This window comes from Saccostrea echinata, unplaced genomic scaffold (genome assembly GCF_033153115.1).
Source record: "Saccostrea echinata isolate AGI-Se365-2 ecotype Australia unplaced genomic scaffold, CSIRO_AGI_Sech_v1 ptg000004l, whole genome shotgun sequence".
Classification (NCBI taxonomy): Eukaryota; Metazoa; Mollusca; class Bivalvia; order Ostreida; family Ostreidae; genus Saccostrea; species Saccostrea echinata.
In genome coordinates this window covers 7,143,639-7,160,650 of record NW_026889753.1, presented here as the reverse complement: position 1 = coordinate 7,160,650, position 17,012 = coordinate 7,143,639, and the positions used below count along the sequence as shown (strand labels likewise).

Below are 17,012 nucleotides of genomic sequence, written 5' to 3'. Positions count from 1 at the left end.
TGAAAAATAAATATTCTGGGCGCTGACGCTAATCCCATTGCCAAACATGTATACTTATATTTTTGTCCGTTCCACAAAAATCGTAAACATTTTCTGTCATTATTACTTGATCCTACAGGAATAATACGCATCTTGTAGATCTATTGAGGCCATGAAGCAATCTTTATTGCGGCTTTTAGTGTCTCCATTTTAAAATGATGGATTGGAAACTATCATTTGTGTTCATAAAATCATATCAAGTTTACTCACTTTGTTTTTAGTTTTCATTTCCGCTGTTTGTATTGAGTGCTTGGAACCTTTTTCCGAAAGTGAGGCGTGGATCTATGGCCTAAAAAATGGGACAGTTTCCCCGACCCTCCATACTGAGTGTAATTTGACTTGTATCCATGGCCGAAAGGTTTCCTGTTATAAGATTTTCTATCCTTAGGAAACGTTCCAGATATCTTGGACCCCACTTTATTGCCTTTAACGATATCCTCAACAACTTTTCCGAGGTCATCACCGAACACGTTGTCAGTCACCGGATGATCATTGGAGCACAAAGCCTTGAACTCCTCTTTTTAGTCCGGCTGAACTATTAGCTCTCTGCGCCGGTATGAAAGGTCGCAACTCAAAAGTCACTAATTTGAGGCTGTCCATCGCCAGTTTCGATCCTCACCAATCGGAGCTGCTTCACACCCCCCCCCCTTCTTTTTTGACTTGAGCAGTGAATCTAACTGTTGGAGTTGTGGTACAAAAGCCTTGCACACCAGTGCCTGAGTTTTTTGAAATCGGACGTCATGTGTTCTGACTTTTCTGTTCAGATGTGCCCAGATTTTGCCGTTTACTTTAGGCGTGACCAGATTTGCAACGTTTTTCGGTCTGCTGTATTTTTCACTGATCTCCTTTATTTTGTCATTGTTAAACTATGTCCGCATGCCTTCATTCGCGACTTTCGCTAATTTCTCATAAATTGATTCACTACATTTGTCGTCAGAACCAAAACATTCTGCCGGCTCTTCTAAGAGATCGTCGGGATCACTTTCTTTTTCTTCCATCACTTCGGATAGAAGTTCCTCAAATTCGTCTTTCGTATTGTCCGCATCCGACTCGGAATCGGACACACTACAGTCATGTGCCTGCTTTTTACTTGTTAATTCAGACTGGGGTTTATCCTGCGCCTTGCGCTTCTCCGTCTTGAAACCACTAAAATAAGTCCAATAAAAAAGTTCACACAAATTATCTAAACTAAAACTACTGCACTAAACTAAAACACAGATAATTAATAAAAAAAATCCAAGAGCGTAAAAATTTTGCTGAATCACGTTTGCTTTATCTATGAATCACATGGTAAGCTTATCATCTCATTTGAGACTGACGCACCCAATTAGGAGAAGAAATCAGAATCTTATATACTTTTAAAAAAATTTCACACAAGAAGTGCTACCCAGAGTCGATATGTGTATTGAAAAAAAGCTACCCGATACGACTTTCCGGATGATTACAGAACTTAGAATTGATACCAAACTTTGTTTTAGGTTAACTACATTTGATATGACACAACGATGTTTTTTTTTTCACTTCTCATTGATCATGCGTTTATTAGGAAGTCCATCATTTGCATAAATCATCGACATCATTACGTTATCCAAGGTATCATGACAACGTCACGTGATATGTTATCGGCCGAGTTTATGCTTCGCAACGATATATTATCTTGTTATTATTTGATACGCTGTTTGAATTCTTATTGATTTCAGCGGTATACATGTGCCTAGTCAAAGAAGGGCAAGTTATTCAACTTGGTCCTGAATAGTTCAATTCTCTTTTCTGCTTCAACTTTCAGTAAGGCGTGACATTCTCGGCGATACATAATGAGCGTCTCTCAAATGGTGACCTACATTCTCATTGGTTAAGAAATTAATAACTTTAGCAACTTTAGATTGTTGTTAAAAAACGATCTGATGACATAAACCACACGTCTTTATTGTAAGAAACGATGTAATTGGTTCTTTGCGTCACTCGTTGACGCGTCTGACCCATTTTTATCCCATGTGTATATCACCCGTGAATCAAAGCTGTGTAAATTTTAGTATTGATGAGCTAATCTGGCAACCAATGAGAATCTAGGTAACTATTTGAGAGACGCTATTTATGTGTAGCCGAGAATGTAATGCCTCACTGAAAGTCTGAAAGTTCAAGCAGAAAAGAGAAATGTGCTACATGTAAGATATACCATGTATACATGTATTCTTTTGCAATAATGGAAATCTACTTCATAAGAAATGTGCAATTTTGCTTATAATTTGTTTGATGTTTCTTGATAATACTTATGCTAATCATCTAAAATGATGCTTTTTTTATCCTGAAGCTGAAATATGCAGCAAATAATGGTTCGTATACCGTATTACTGTGTTCTTTATGTTAAACATGTAGCAAAAAATAATTACATTATACTATGTGGTTTCTTTTCAGACAACCGGAATAAGACTTCTAAATTCATCAAACACTTAAAAAAGAATTTTCCTTACAAAAAAAGTTGAGAAAATACAGCAGATCAATACAGTTACTCCAAAAGCGAAAAATGACAAATGGGCAATCTCAAAGTGATAAGGTACGACTTGTATATTAATATACAGGTATAATTCTAAAAAAATTTATCATCAATAAGAATATTCATTTCAGTTATTAATGTTTCATGTTTTATGGATTCAGTACCCCCCACCGAAATTGTACCTATCATATGCATCAATTAGATCTTTATTTAAATTTTATTTTATTACAATTTACGTTTCAGAATGAAAAGAAGATACATGAAATTTTAAAAACCCTCCTTTTTCTGCTTCAAACAGGAGAAACGGTAACATAAACTATATATATATATATATATATATATATATATATATATATATATATATATATATATATATATATATATATATATATATTAGGGATATCAACGAATATTCGAGTACTCGACTATCGTTCGATCATACCGAGTACTGGACTAAAATTTCTTTAGTCGGTTATTCGTTAAAAATGTGTTACCTAAAAAAAAATAATTCAAGGTAATAAACTTGGATTTGCCCATTTTATGTTATAATTTTCATTTATATACATGTACAGATCAATGTTCTCGTAAGTAAAATTCGGGGTATGGTTTAACTGTTTAAAGGAAATTATTTATATGTCGATTTATTTTCGGCAAATACGCTTCCAAAATCTACAATTTTGATACACTTTAAAAAACGTCAGGATGGAAAAACAGTTAAAAGTACGTTATCAAGGTTATGTGAAACTGAACTTGTATTCTGAAGTGGAACATGATCAAATATGATATATCATATGCCAAATGCGTCAAACATACAGGTCATATAGTAAACACAGTCTTTAAGTGAAACTTTTCTTAAGTAAGCAAAAATGCCAAAAAAGCAGAGCCGGAAAGAAAATTGTTGCTATCACAAACATGATTATCAAGAATTATTTACCTCTTATTGTTGTAAATGGAGAGGACGTTCAAGAATTTGTTGGTTTTGTAGATTAATTCAAATTATAGAGTTTCAACCTGCAATCCCATAAGATCTGACGTTATGCAACTATTCATAAAGAATAAATAAACAGAAGGAACGAACTATTCGACTATCATTCGACTAAAGCCGACGACTATTTGACTAAGCTGTCCGAATAAAATTGACATCCCTAATTAATATATATATATATATATATATATATATATATATATATATATATATATATATATATATATATATATATATATATATATATATATATATATATATATATATATATATATATATATATATATATATATATATATATATATATATATATATATATATATATATATATATATATATATATATATATATATATATATATATATATATATATATATATATATATATATATATATATATATATATATATATATACTTAATATTTTCGGTTCTTTAGCTGAATTATGCGGCGCTCGTTATCGCCTGTGCGGCATTACTTTATGAAGGATATTCTACCACAGATGACATTGATACGTCCATGAAAAACATCGGCATTTCCTCATTTGGGTCTTTTAGTGATGGAATCTTGATGCAGAACGTTTGTGCAGGAGTTATTATTGCATTCAATGCATTGAACATTATTATTCAGTTGATTTTGTTCGTTCTTTGGTTTTTTCAAATACGTGTTCCATCTCACCCTGAAGAGAAAGAGAAAAAGAAGAAAGATTTCAATAAAACAGTAAGTCCTCTTTCTAACTGCACTATACCATTTTAAATAAATGTAATTATTGTTCAAATACATGTATATACAGGTATCCCAGTTGACATTTCAAAATGTCTTTTTTCCCCCTAATTTTTAGAAATCAACTCATTTTTCATTTAATATTTTTCAATTGAAATTATAGAAAATATGTGATCATAAAATATTGTGCATTTGTTAAACGTATAAATTATTGTATTGCACGTGAAGCTAAAACTACACAAAAACAAAAAAAATATGACCCAATATATCCTTGAATACTTTTACTTAGTCTCATTTCTTTTATAATAAACCAATCTATTAATCGATTCATTCATATTTTAAAAAATAAAACTTGACAGGAATAAATTTCCAATTACAATTATTCAAATATTATACACTTATTAGCTCATCTGAGCCAAAGGCTCAAGTGAGCTTTTCTGATCGAAATTTGTCCGTTGTCTGTCGTTGTTGTCGTCGTCGTAGTTGGCGTTGTCGTAAACTTTTCTTATTTTCATCTTCTTCTCAAGAACCATTGGGCCAATTTCAACCAAACTTGCCACAAAGTATCCTTGGGTAAAGGAGATTTACATTTGTTCAAATGAAGGGTCCTGCGTTCTTCCAAGGGCAAATAATTATGAATTCGTGAAAAATTAATGGCATTATTTAAAAATTTTCTTATCAAGATCCACTGTGTTTGAAAATATGAACTTATGTGGAATCATTGTGGGGTAGTGTAGTGTAGTTTGTTCAAATCATGACCCCCGGGGGTAGGGTGAGGCCACAATGGGTGATCATTGTTTTACATTGGAAAAATCTTTAAAAATCTTCTCAAGAACAGTAAAGGCATGCTTGGTCATATCTATATCCTCAGGTAGTGTAGATTCAAGTTTGTTCAAATCATGATCCCCGGGGATAGGGTGGGGCCACAATGGGCGATCAAAGTTTTAAATAGGAATACATAGGAAAAATCTTTAAAAATCTTCTTCTCAAGAACTGCAAAGCCATGATTAGTCATATTTAAATAGAAGCAGTCTCAGGTAGTGTAGATTCAAGTCTTCAAAATCATAACCCACCCACCCACCCCCCATTTTTATATTTAAACTTTTCAAGACTGAACTGATTTCTGCTTTATCCTAGCAAAAGTGCTCAGGTGAGCTATGTGGCCCCGGGGCCTCCTGTTTTTGAGGTCAATCCGATGATTTGGCCACCTGAGGAAAACAATGTTCAGCGAGCCCGAAGAACGAGATGAATGTGCCTGAATCATAGTATTGAATAAAAAAAAACAGCAGTAATTATTTCCTTATATGATTCATTACGAATAAATGATGCAAACTCATTAAGCAATCCATGCCATCTTAAATGTTTTGCATTAGCTTAAATCCTAGCCAAATGCAATGAGAGAAACTGGGCTAAAATAAACATGACCTGTTATATCAATTTGTAATTCTGAAATCTTTGCAATTGAATGGTGCAATGTAGTTAAAATAATAAATGTCAGGCACGTATATATATATATATATATATATATATATATATATATATATATATATATATATATATATATATATATATATATATATGATCGAGTTTTTAAAAAGGGGGCGGGATATTATAATTAAAAAAAATGACAACTTACCTAAATTATATCTTCGACTAGCCCCCCCCCCCCCCTCCAAAAAACAAAAAAAACAGGAGAATTCTCCCATTCCAAATTTTAATTATTTTTTATGTCGCTCGTGTGGCGCAGTGGTTGGAGCGTCTGCTCTAGAATCGCGGAGTAAGGAGTTGATCCTTCGAATCCCGTTGTGGGACGTGGAGACCGGTCCTTCGGATGAGACCGTATAAACCGAGGTCCCGTGTCGCAGTAGGTGCTGGCACGAAAAAGATCCCTCACTGCTCAATGGCCGTAAGTGCCGAGTATAGGACAAAATTTGCAGTTCTCCACGGCAAGTGGTGGTGTCTCTATATGAGTGAAAAATTCTCGAGAGGGACGTTAAACAACATACAAACAAACAAACAATGGCCCTAAGTGCCGATCGAGTTTAGGTCAAAATTTGCAGCTCTCCTCCGCGTCAAGTGTTGGCGTCTCCGTATGAGTGAAAAATTCTCGAGAAGGACTTTAAACAATAAACAAACAACATTTTTTTATTATTTGGGGGGAGGAGTTAGGTTGTTAAGGTCCATTAACCGGGGACAGCCTCTCAATGGATATTTAACACTACATTAAAAATTTACGTTCAGAAAAAAGTGTGGAAAGGTTGGACAAGTCCCTCGAACCCCTCCCTCCACATTGACCCCTCACCTCAGATTTTATATGTTCACCTGAGTGGAAGTCAAGTACAAGTGAAATAACTTTCCAAAACTTGTATAACTTTGGAATTTCCAAATCTGTTTTTCGTCTAATGTACAATAAATGCAGGTGAACATGATGTAGTATTTTTTCTACATTTTTGGTTCTCAGCCAATCAGAGAGATAGGAATTATTCAATCATATAATAATACCTAATCGTGTCCTTTTCTAGCTTTTAGTTAAATTTAGTGAATAAAATGCTTTTTCTTTGTAATAGTCAATTTTATGGTAGTGTTTGAGAAAGGAGTGCATGGAAATAGACTAAGAATACCTATCTTGAAATTAAAAGACTCCAGCAAACACATCTGATTTGAATTTTTTAATTTCTTAAACTAAATGATTTAAATGCACGTATTTGGATAACTCATAAGGACGCCTAGTTTTCGTGCCGCCTAAAGAACCGAGCGACACATACATATATTGATTTCATGTATTTACCCGGCACGTGTCTGTGTGTCTGTCTATTCATTTGTCACACCTAATATTTTAGGAATTATATGGATTTATATTTTGCACATTTATTGCTTAGCACGATAGCTTTTGTACAATACTAGGGTTAACGATCTTACTATAATTATAATGTAAGTATCCTTATAAAGGGAATTTCTCTGTCTTTTGTACATTATCTGCTCACCTGAGCTGAAAGCTCATGTGAGCTCTGATCACATCTTGTCTGTAGTCCGTCCGTCTGTCTGTCTGTAATCTTATAACATTTTCGACTTCTCTTCCAGAAGCACTGAGCCAATTTCAACCAAACTTACCAAAAAGCATTCTTGGGTAAAGGGGATTCAAGTTTGTCCAAATGAAGGGCCTTGCCCTCATTCAAGGGGAGATAATTGAGAAATAATGAAAATTTGGTGGCATGTTTTAAAAATCTTCTTCTCAAAAACCGTTGGGGCAAAAAAGTTAAAACTTATAGGAATTCTTTTTTACATAGTGTAGATTCACATTTGTTCAAATCATGATCCCAGGGGTAAGGATGGGGTCACAATGCGGGATCAAAGTTATACATAGGAATTTATAGGAAAAAATCCTTAAAAATCTTATTCTCAAGAACAAAAACGTCCTGTTTAGTCATATTGATATGAAAGCATCCTCAGGTAGTGTAGATTCAAGTTTGTTTAAATCATGACCCCCGAGGGTAGGGAGGGGTCGTAATCGGGGATCAAAGTTTTACATAAATATATATAGGGAAAAATCTTCTTCTCAAGAACAGCACAGCCATTTTAGTCATATTGATATGGAAGCATTCTCAGGTAGTAGAGATTCAAATTTGTTGAAATGCTGACCCCCGGGGTACCTAGGGGGCCACAATGGGAGATCAAAATTTTACATAATATATATAGGAAAAAAATCTTTTTCTAAAGAACAGCAAAGTTTTGTTTAGTCATATTGATATGGGAGCATTCTCAGGTAGTGTAGATTCAAGTTTGTTCAAATCATGACCCCTTGGAGGTGGGGAGGAACCACAATGGGGTATCAAAGTTTTACATAGAAATACATAGGAAAAAATCTTCTCAAGAACAGAAAACCATTATTAGTCATATTTACATGTATATGGAAGCATCATCAGGTATTGTAGATTCAAGTTTGTTCAAATCATGATCCCCTAGGGTTAGGGGGGGGGGGCACAATTGCGGATCAAGTTTTTACAAAGGAATATGTGGGGAAAATCTTTTAAAATTTTCTGCTGAAGAACAACAAAACCATTTGTTATATTGATATAGAAAGGTTTTTAATTCAAATCCCCCCCCCGTAAACTTCTCAATACTGAACTGATTTGTGCTTCTTCCAAGCTAATGTGCTAAGGTGAGTGAAGTGGCAATTGGGCCTCTTGCTAGCTCGCCTGAGGTTTAAAGCTCAAGTGAGCTTTACTGATCTTCTGTTGTCCGTCGTCTGTCTGTCTGTCCGTCCGTCTGTAAACTTTTCACATTTTCATCTTCTCCTCAAGAACCACTGGGCCAATTTTAACCAAAATTGGTACAAAGAATTCTTGGATGAAGGGAAATACATTTTATTAAAATGAAGGACCAAGCTTCCTTCCAAGGGAGATAATCAAGAAAAGACAATATAGGCAGGGGCCATTTAAAAATTTTCTCATGAACCACTGGGCCAAGCAAGGTGAAAATTATAAGCATCCAGATTTAGTGTCGATTCTTAATTGTTTGAATCATGGCCCCGGGGGTAGGATGGGGCCAAAATAGGGAATTCAAGTTTGACATTTAAACACACAGGAAAAATATGTAAAAGTCTCCTTCTCAAGAACCTTATGACCAGAAAAGCTGAAACTTATATGGAAGGTTTCTGAGGTATGGTAGATTCTAAATTGTACAAATCATGGTCCCTTGGGCTTGTATAGAGTGGGGCCACAATAGAGAATCCAAGTTTTACATTGAAACATATACGAAAGATCTTTAAAAATATTCTTCTAGAGAACCACTGGGCCAGAAAAATTGAAACTTATGTGGAAGCATCCTGGGGTAGTATAGATTCTAAATTGTTCAAATCATGGCCCCGGGGGTAGGATGGAGCCATAATAGGGAATTCAAGTTTTTCATTTAAACATACAGGAAAAATATTTAAAAATCTTCATCTCAAGAACCTTAGGACCAGAAAAGCTGAAACTTATATGGAAGCTCTCTGAGGTATGGTAGATTTTAATTTGTTCAAATCATGGCCCCCGGGGATAGGTTGGGCCACAATGAGGGCAGGGCTAAAGCTACTCAGGTGAGCGTTGTGGCCCATGGGCTTCTTGTTATTTCTCCAGTTAGCGCAGCTATATTAGTTTAAGAGTCATTGTTAATTAAATGTGGTTTAAATAAATTTAATTTCATTGCATTATGTATCGGTAACGATCCTCAATTAAAACTTATGTCCAAATACACTGTACATGTAGCTGTATCTCACTTCTATTCTTTTTGACCTAGAGTATACGGTACCACGAGAATTCCATCGGAATCGAAAACAAGGTTTTTTGACTTGGCTACATAGTCGAGCGGTCTAGCGTTAAAATGTATCATTGTTTTGGGAAGTGTTTTTTTTTTCTATATATTATAATTCCTATGTATTTTTTACGCCTTTTGATCGTTAACCCTTCTTGTTAAAAGAAAATTTTCCTATATAGCATGTTTATGTACTTTTAGGCTCAACTGTAATCGCGCCGAAAATCTGGATATAAAAAGCAAATTTAAATCAACTCTATACATGTATTAACACGATATGGGTGTGTTTTCATATAATTCAAGTACAAATGGTGTTTTTCAAAGGATTTTATAAGATTTTATAAGGACCTCATAAAAGCCTCGTCTTCACAGTGTAACGCACGATATGAGGATGCTTCAAAATTAATTTCGTCCATATAGTATTTTCCATAGGCAACTATGTTGACGTTTTCTCATATAACGTCGTCATTAATTTTCTTTGAATAGTGAGGCACCTTCAAATGAAAGCCCGTCAACAATCCTCTCACTGGTCATGTTGGTTAAAATCTCGAGGTTCGTTTTCCGCCAAAATGCAAATGTTCGCAAAAATTAAAATAAAAATTTCAGGGTAAATACATATCAACCAACTCAATTTCTTTCCTTTCAAATAAACCGTTGAACTGGAAATGGTTTTCAAAGCGCAATTTTCTCTTCTTACGTATATATGAAGCATCTTAATTTAGTTTGGGTGACCTACTTACATTCCCTTGCAAGTTCAGGAACTACATGTATTTCGTTTTAGTGCATTATTCTCTCCCCTTACCGATTCTTAATAATTAGAGGCATGTATCCAGCTGCGTGTGTACTTGTGAACACAATTATTTTAAAACATGACCTCGATCTAATTCAGGTTTTAGAGCGTATTTGGTAGGCCTACCATTTGCAAAATTGAGCAAATTGTTATAATATTTTATGTCCTTACAATTTTTACAAAGAAAATCTTTTAATTTCATATTGACATATATCTGTATTTATTGTAAATCGATACATATACAAATTCGACTTGAGAGATGACGCTGGTCGATAGCCCTGCCTCCTATCACTATTGACTAGGTGACCTAAAATCCACTCCAAGTAGATACCGGACAGCGGCACAAACGTGTCGTTGCTTTAGTTTTGATTTATGACACAAAGGCATTGCTATTGCTTTAAATCATTCTATGTTAAAAATTGCCTCATTTTACAATTTTCACTTGAAATAAAGAAGAAAATATTCAGTTAATATGTATATATTGTATTTAAAATTTAATTTAAATTAAGCATTTGAAAGAAATCTGAATATGCTTGTTACATGCAACTTTTTTAACAGACATATTCCTCTTTTTAAAATCATTTTGGAAGTGTGCATGTAACTAGTGTTACAAGTGATTTTAATCATTCCTGGAATAGTTTTCTTATTCTTTTTTCCCAGATGATGGTATCCTCTATAGTAGCAGGTATACCAACATTTGTTTGCCTTATTTTGTTATCAGTCTACAGAAATCCGGATTTAAATGAGGTAAAATAATTAAATAAAAACACTGTATTGCCCAAATTCTGATCAAAATATACTCACAGTTTACATGAAGTTGTCGATACTAAATGTTAGTAGACGCAAAATATATCAAGTTCTGAATTATTTTGTCAGGGAAAAACTAAGTTTACTATACACCGATAACTTGATACCTTTGCAAAATTAAATATAATATCCCTTTCAGTTATTCGCAACCATTCTTTCATATATTTATGTATATAATATTATGTTTACATGGTTAGCACGTTAATTGTAGGACAAAGCCACTGTGAAATCTGCAATGAAGACTTCTTTGGAGAATAACTTCCTAAGTGACGACACATACAGTTCCAATATGATTTCAAATGAATGGAACAAGTTTTTTATGAAGGTAGGATTATTGCAATCGATATTGACAGTTCTCAACTGAGCTGCCATGTATAATCAAGAGGAAATTTTCTGAGGGCTAATATTCTAAGTTAAGAAATTTGAAATATACCAATGTTTATCATTTTGATGACTTATACTGATAGAAAAGAGAAGCAAATATCAAAATATGATGAAAAGTATGCAAATTTCGAACATTATCACAGCGTTGATCAACAGATCTGAATTTAAGTTCATATATAGCAGACATGAAAAAGTCAAAGTAAATACGGACACCACCATCGAACAATATACATTTATTGCATGATAGTGAGGGAGACATGAAGATTTCTTCGCCCATGAAAAATCATATTCCCCGAGGGCAACGCCCTCGGGGAATATGATTTTTCATGGGCGAAAATATCTTCATGTCTCCCGAACATTCATGCAATAAATTGTTTATTATACCGAATCAAACACAATGCAGAATATAATGAAGATCCAATGAATAAAGTAAACATTTGATAAGAACAATATGAAACAGGTGTAAGTTACACCACTAGCCGCGCTTCATTTAAAAAAAACTTTCGTGACAAGTCAGTGTGATTTACACACTAGTAGCATTTAAACCCAACCCATGAAAACACTTTTCTAAATATTTATATTTAAAACGTTTAATTAAATTGACACAATCAATCAACGATATAAACGATCTAACTCTGTAGTACTCTTTGTGACGTCACAATCGTGAAACACGAAGTTTTGTTGCAGGGAAAACACGACGGTCACGTGACTGTCTTGGCCAATCAGATTCTATTTTACTAGTCATTATTTACAAAAGGTATAATAATAGTTTTTTTCACGTCAATCCCCAGTCAGAGAGAAGTCGGAAATATACAGTCCCCTTGTGATGGAAAAAATGAGTTTCAAGAGATCAAACTAGAGTTAGATGCTGTAATAAGACAATTATACTCACACGTAGATGTTTGTCTCCAAAGTACTATTTTTGTACCTAGGAAGCGATTCAGCTACGGTAGTATACTGCACAGGTAAGCATGTGACCCAATGGCCCTCTTATGTTACAGTGTAGTACATGCATTTCAAAAGATAACTTTATTACCGCTCTGAAATTAAAGATTTAAATGAAGAAGTTTTGCTTAGGAAGGAGTTTTAGGGGAAATTGTTTATAATTGAAACTTGATTAATGTGTAATTAAAACAGCAAATATATACATTTCATAGCAATTTTTATATAATTGAAACTTTTATGACCTGTCCCATTAAGCTATTGTCACCACTTTTTGCAGCGAATCTCAAAATATATAAATACATTGCCCTTCAACCTAGGTTCGATCGATAGATACAAATAGACATACATGTAATAAATTTTAAAAATTATAAGATGTATTCCAAACATGTTGTGCAGTTTGAGTGTGTCCTATTGTAGTACCTAATCTTTGGTATTTTGCTATATTAATTAATGGAAAGACTTGTTATTTGAAATGTCAGGACCCGAATTTGCCTAATTCCGATACAGGAAGTTTTCGAAGGGCAAGGTCAAAATCCACTGGTGACGTAGTGTTAGGAATGTAGCTAAAGTAAAACACCTCTGTATCGTATAGTTGTTTATTGAAACTCAAAACTGTTATCTACATAACGTCGTAGTAATCTTTATGAAGTCACACCTTTATGCGTCATAATTCAGTAAATGTCATTTACATAATCATGATAAATCAAGGTAAATAAGAAAGGTACATGTACTAATGTCCATATTTCACAACATTCTCCGGTCCAAAAAATTCTCCATATTTCACAACATTCTCGAGCTCCGGCCCACAAAAGTACGAATTGAGTAAGTCATTGGACAAAGAAATAAAAGACGGTTTTAAATGAAAAATGCAAAATATTCTTTAAAAAAGTTATTTACAATGTCACATGAAAATAACATTATTTCACTTAGCGCATGTTCGGATTTGTTCCATCGCTCTGAGTTTGATCTTGCGATCTTTTAAAGGTATGGAATGTTCATTCTCATCTCCAGAATTCAGTTCTAATGGATAAAGTTTTGAGATTGGTCGGGAAGTCACACCGTTTTGGTCTTTAATATAACAGGTCTTGTAAGTCCATCTTGGCCTGGAATAAGTTTCTCAATTTTTGCCAGTTTCCAAATAATTCAAGGGTTTTCATCATAAATTTGAACTTTGTCTCGCACCTAAATGTTTTTATTTTTCCCTTGGATGCGATGATATTCTCTCAAGGATGTTAAATACTCCTTTCTCCAACTTTCCCAAAAGTGTTGAAAAACTTGCTGTTGAATATTATAAGCTTTGTTTGCAGATAAGTGGTTCAAATCAGTTATTAGATGTTCATCAACCAAACTCCCAGTATATGTTGGTAAACTTTTCCCGAGTACCATGAGATTTGGTGCCGAGCGAAGCGAGGGACCAAATCGAATGGCTAGGGAAAAGTTTAAGGACATTGGCAAGGTTCCTGGTTATTGTATAGAATTTTTCAAGAACTTCTGAGTAGGTTTAAATGTACTAAACAGGCTATATTCTGGATCGTTTTACCTACCAATCCATCATTCTTTTTTAGTTTTTGTCAAATTAGTGTTTTCACAATTCTTAATGCATTTCCTATGTAAAATGTTGATAAAAGGGACCTACATAATTTTTCACCATAATATTTCTTCAAAACCCATTTATTTCATACAGCTTTTGTATTATATACATTATTGTATCTTCATTTCCTATGACTTCTAGATATTTTGGCTAAAAATGTATATTTAGAAACAAGACATGGATATACCGGCACCGATCATTATTTTTGAGTTGCGTCCCTTAACAGCTAAAATTGGTCAAGAGACTGGTTGATTGTTTTATCATGTAATTGACTGAATTGAAACACATTGTCATAAAAATATTGTCATGGATTTATTTTTAACTTTTATTCGTAGTTACTAAATGCCGATTCCTTCACATGACCTAAGAACTGTTCTCAGTCGGCATGGTCGACCTACCTTTCAGCATATGTCACATCTTTGCCCTTTCCAGCAAACTGAGCATAACTATGGTAAATAATGACCTGTTGGCTCTTTGTCCCTGAATACAATTTACAACAAAGCCATTACAGCTTTTCTTTCTTGCTGTATAGATGATTCTACCCGTTGAAGGAGGTACACGTGCTTATGTTTACCTCTGTGACATACGCTTTATTGGTTTTCACCGCTTAGAGAATTCTACACGGGAGATCACTCTCAATCACTATTTTATAAGCGAAAAAACCCATGTATTAAACCTTTTTTCTCCGGAAAACCCTGACTTGCCAATGTCCTTAACAACATACTTAGTACATGTTTCACACGAGAAATTAAACCCTTTTTGTCTCTATATATTTCATTACAAATCTTTATGTGTTTCTTGTTATTTAATCAATATAACGATGATTTGATCCTGACTGTTGCCATTTTGTACAGGCTCAGATGCGATAATTATACCCTCAGGGGGTATATCTACCTGTCTGCAACAGGTCAGGTGACGGTCTACAGTGAGTAGTTTTCAAACACAATAAGGTTCATTTCTATAGATTCAAAATCTCTGTATGAAGATGTTCATGTCATTTTTAATGGAGTCTTGTGGGCATTAGTAAAGATTTCTTTTTAGAGGTAAAATGGATAAATTGTTTTTGAAAAGCACAGATTTCCACAGAAAACGAAAACAGAAAAAAGGAAAAAAATCTGTATACGGTTGGATTGTCTCGGCTTACAACAATTACAGGGAAAGTTTACACACTATTTCAGCAATATAGGACTGTCTCTGTGTATTTGAACATTGTAAAAAAAATCCAATTTTGTTAATTATAATCGAAGACAAAATGGTGAGTAAACTTTTTTTTGCACTTTTTGATGAGATAAAATTCTGGGTATATCCTATATATTAAAACAATTACTAAACCTTTCTTAAAATTCTGTCTTAATTATGATTTTGATTTTTTAAAATTTAAATATTTTAATGTTTTAATTTTGCCTAAAGTTGGTTAATTCAGAAAGAAAGACAAGGGAAGAAAAATGATTTTTTTCCTTTATTAAATCTGTAGATTTTATTGACTGTTTAGCACATCAGATCCAACTTTCATTGTTTAGTGACCTTGCCCTGTGTCCATGATTGTAACCTATCATTGATAATGATAAGTTTAATAATTATGCACACAATGGCATAGTCTTCCAACCATGAAGCTTGGGCTTGGAGTGTACCAAGTGATTTGGTAGCAGTAAAAACCCTTTGTTCGAGGTGTGAAACATGTACTAAGGATAAGGTAATGACTTGATTTTTCTACCATATAGTAAATGAGATGGTGTTAACGGATCCTCGTCCAGTGGGTCGGCTGATGCATATGTCAGAGGACGGTCATTTAAAATGCATTCAATTTCTACAATGACTGTGTTCAGGGTGTCTAAATTCACAAAGGATCGTCCCAGTACTTTCCTTAGGCAGTTCTTTGTGAGTCTTATCAGTCGTTCCCAGACTCCTCCGTACCAGGGTGCTCTTTTAGGTATGAATTTCTTGTACCTTGGGTGTTTAAGGTTTCTTGTGCACTATGTGAAGATGTTTACTTTTCAATTTCCTTAGAGGATCGAAATATAGGTGGTTGCACTGTCAGATATCATAATTTTGGGAATGATTTCCTGCTGAAGAATCTTCTAAAAAGCTAACATAAATTGTTCCTCAGTAAGGTCTGTTACCAATTCCAGGTGAACAGCTCTTGTACTAGCACATGTGAAAAGAGATATGTATACTTTGCCCTCATGCCCCCCCCCCCTTCTTTTTTCGAACCTTTAAGGCACCAGTGAAGTCCACACCAGTTACAGTAAAAGGGGGTTCTTTTCTCAATCTGTCTTTAGGTAAGGGAGGTGCTTCTGGGATGTGATTTTCTGGGATGAGTTTTCTGCATGTAATGCATTTTCGCAATACAGATTTTACACACTGACGAATTCTTTGTATTCAGTAATTCTGTCTCAACAATTTGACTGTACTCTTGACACCAGAGTGCAAATTTCTTCTAGGTGCATCTAAAACAATCAACTTTATCAGTTAATCTTTTGGTGATAGGAGTATTGGATGTTTTGCTGATTGGTGCATGTGTATTCTCCCTTTACAGCGAATTAGTTCCTCATTGTCGAGATATATTTTCAACTAGATGAAATCCCGCGCAAGCGCGGGTAATTGAATTTATACCACTACGGACAGAAAATATATTGTAGTTTCTACTGACAGCCTACAGGCTTATAGCAGGAAGAAATACTTTGTTCAAAATCACGCATGTGCGTCTCCAACCCCCCCCCCCCCAAACCCCTTTTTGTAAAAACTTGAAAAAAATAACGATTTCATTAATTGATATTTATTGTGAAACCTGTTATACTATGTTATGGATATTGTACTTCAGATGCTCTTATTTCATTTCCGTCAAGGATAAAAGCAGCGAATATGCACATTCTACTGATAAATTGATTTTTTTTTGGGGGGGGGGGGTTAAAAATTCACAGGTACTTGGGTCTTGGTTTATAAATATATATGTGCCTTATTGAT

General features: G+C 34.2%; 1 protein-coding gene and 1 pseudogene across 1 annotated transcript in view; one reads left to right on the top strand and one right to left on the bottom strand.

Annotated features, from left to right (window-relative positions):
* Window positions 1-263: 263 nt before the first annotated feature.
* On the bottom strand, window positions 264-1,616 carry LOC133179291 (uncharacterized; annotated as a pseudogene).
* Window positions 1,617-2,474: 858 nt separating this feature from the next.
* LOC133179446 (uncharacterized) overlaps window positions 2,475-17,012 on the top strand; it is a 31,254-nt gene continuing 16,716 nt past the window's right edge. Inside the window, exons 1-5 of the mRNA XM_061314201.1 lie at window positions 2,475-2,593; window positions 2,777-2,839; window positions 3,955-4,236; window positions 10,982-11,068; window positions 11,340-11,453. Of these exons, the coding sequence (XP_061170185.1) occupies window positions 2,564-2,593; window positions 2,777-2,839; window positions 3,955-4,236; window positions 10,982-11,068; window positions 11,340-11,453 (576 nt within the window). The 5' untranslated portion in view covers window positions 2,475-2,563. The remainder of the gene's footprint in view (window positions 2,594-2,776; window positions 2,840-3,954; window positions 4,237-10,981; window positions 11,069-11,339; window positions 11,454-17,012) is intronic.